Here is a 2,109-nt window from a genome sequence, read left to right as displayed (position 1 = left end):
TAAGAATAAACATTCAAATTTTAACACTAACCAGTATACTTAAGTGACTTGCCACAAGATGTGAGCACATATTGGTTTTAGAGACAACTGGGTTGCAGCTGTCAAGGGGAGGGGAAGACAGGAGCAAGTGACAGGGGCAGGGCCTTGGGGAGAAGACACACAGCAGGGTCGAGGCTTGACAGAAGAGATGGGGCAAGATTGCAATTTCAGGGATCCAGCTACCAGCATTTAGAAAGGTGGCAACCCAGTGTAGTGTACATAGACTGATTCCCCAGTTCATCACATTGACACAGCACAGTAAGGACAGGAAAGGGTTTAATGTCTCTCTGTCTGTCCAGGAAGTGATTCAGGGAAGAGTCCCCAGCACCATGGACAAGCCAGCTCTGCACAGAGCTCAATCTGAGAGCCAGAGCACAAGGAGAAAACATTTAAGTCTCTTTATGAAAAAAGAGCTGGAGCAGCCTGCCCCGGATCTGTTTGGTCCTCACCCCGTAAATGATGGGGTGTAGCACGGGGGGCACCAGCAGGTACACACTGGCAATGAGAACGAGGAAGTGCCGAGGCACATTGTGGCCAAACCGCTGTGTGAGAGAGGAGAAGAAATCTGGGATGTACAAAGCTAAGATGGCACAAAGATGAGAGATGCAGGTCCCAAAAGTTTTCAGCTGGGCATCCTTTGTGGGGAGGTGGAAGATGGCCCGGAGGATCTGAGTATAGGAAACTGTGATAAAAAACACATCCATTCCGTTCACAGAGAAAAGATTAAAGAGGCCATAGTAACTACTGATGCAGATGTCAGCGCAGGCCAGGTTCACCACAGCTATATGCCGACAATAGGAGTGGGGAATGATGTTGGTCCTGCAATATGGCCAATGCCTCGCCAGGAAGGGATAGGGTAATGTGAATATGCAACTGCGCAGCACCACGGCGAGGCCTATCTTGGCCACAACAGAGTTTGTTAGGATGGTGGAATGTCTCAGGGGATGGCAGATGGCGATGTAGCGATCAAAAGCCATGGCCACGAGGATTCCAGACTCCATCGCTGAGAAGGAGTAAACAAAGTACATCTGGGTGAGGCAGGCACTGAAACTGATCTCCCTGGAATTGAACCAGAAGATGCTCAGCATTTTGGGTACAGTGGATGTGGACATGACAAGGTCGGTGACAGCCAGCATGCAGAGGAAATAGAACATGGGCTCGTGGAGGCTCGGCTCCCTCTTCACGATGAACAGGATAGTGAAGTTCCCCAACAAGGCTATGGCGTACATGGTGCAGAAGGGGATGGAGATCCAGATATGGGCTGCCTCTAGGCCAGGAATGCCAAGTAGGATGAAGGTGGAGGGGTTGGTGAAGTCAGTTGTGTTGGAATCTGACATGGAGTGGTGGAGAAGGTGTCCAGCTCTGTGGTATAAGGGTGTCTCCTGCTTGTACCGTACGTTCCCCTGACTTTCTGTGTGTTCTCAGGGTCTCTGGTGACGGTCCCAGTAGAAATGACTGAATGGAGAGAAAACATTAATATGAGACATTGCATGCACTAGTGGAGGCTGTTCTCATGAGAGAAGCATTTTGATCGCTATTCACACACTGAAAAATGACATTTTCATTATTCACAGAAAATAACTATGAACAATGAGCCTACTAAATCCAATTCCATATTATGTGGTGCTCCAGCATTAATAATTCCTACACTTTGTGGTGGGGGAACTTTAAGAGGCACCAGCAGGAAACACAAGTGTGGATACTGGTTATCCATCATTGTTCCTTAATGCAATGAGAGCCAGGATATGGAGTCCATACTGTAGGGAATTCCCCATTCATCCAGTTGCTCGAAATCTGAGAGTGGAAAAAAAGCAAACTTTTGGGTATACATGTGCTAAGAGAAAAATCCCAACTAGAACATACCTCATGGAAAAGACCTGGATGCCATTGGTATCAGCTGTAGAGAAACACCTGCTCATTCGCAGCAGTGGATAAAACAAAAGCAATGTTCAAATCCCGAAGATATGGGATGAAGAGTAAAATGTTCAGTTTTGGTCACCCAGACACTATTAAGGATATAACGTATATAAATGGAATTTCCAAAACAGGCTCTGAGAATGGGGCAGGCTG

General features: G+C 47.3%; 1 protein-coding gene across 1 annotated transcript; it reads right to left on the bottom strand.

The window, feature by feature from the left end:
- Positions 1-428: 428 nt before the first annotated feature.
- LOC113405903 (olfactory receptor 52R1-like) lies at positions 429-1,376 on the bottom strand. Its single transcript, XM_026647219.1, has one exon. The coding sequence runs from the start codon at positions 1,374-1,376 to the stop codon at positions 429-431; it is 948 nt and encodes a 315-aa protein (XP_026503004.1).
- Between the last annotated feature and the right edge of the window lie 733 nt (positions 1,377-2,109).

This window comes from Terrapene carolina, unplaced genomic scaffold (genome assembly GCF_002925995.2).
Source record: "Terrapene carolina triunguis isolate 2854851 unplaced genomic scaffold, T_m_triunguis-2.0 Scaffold51549, whole genome shotgun sequence".
Lineage (NCBI taxonomy): Eukaryota > Metazoa > Chordata > Testudines > Emydidae > Terrapene > Terrapene triunguis.
This window is presented reverse-complemented; position numbering and strand designations above follow the sequence as displayed.

Coding starts and splice junctions, on each gene's coding strand:
- LOC113405903 (XM_026647219.1), bottom strand. CDS start 1,376: ATGTCAGATTCCAACACAACTGACTTCACCAACCCCTCCACCTTCATC.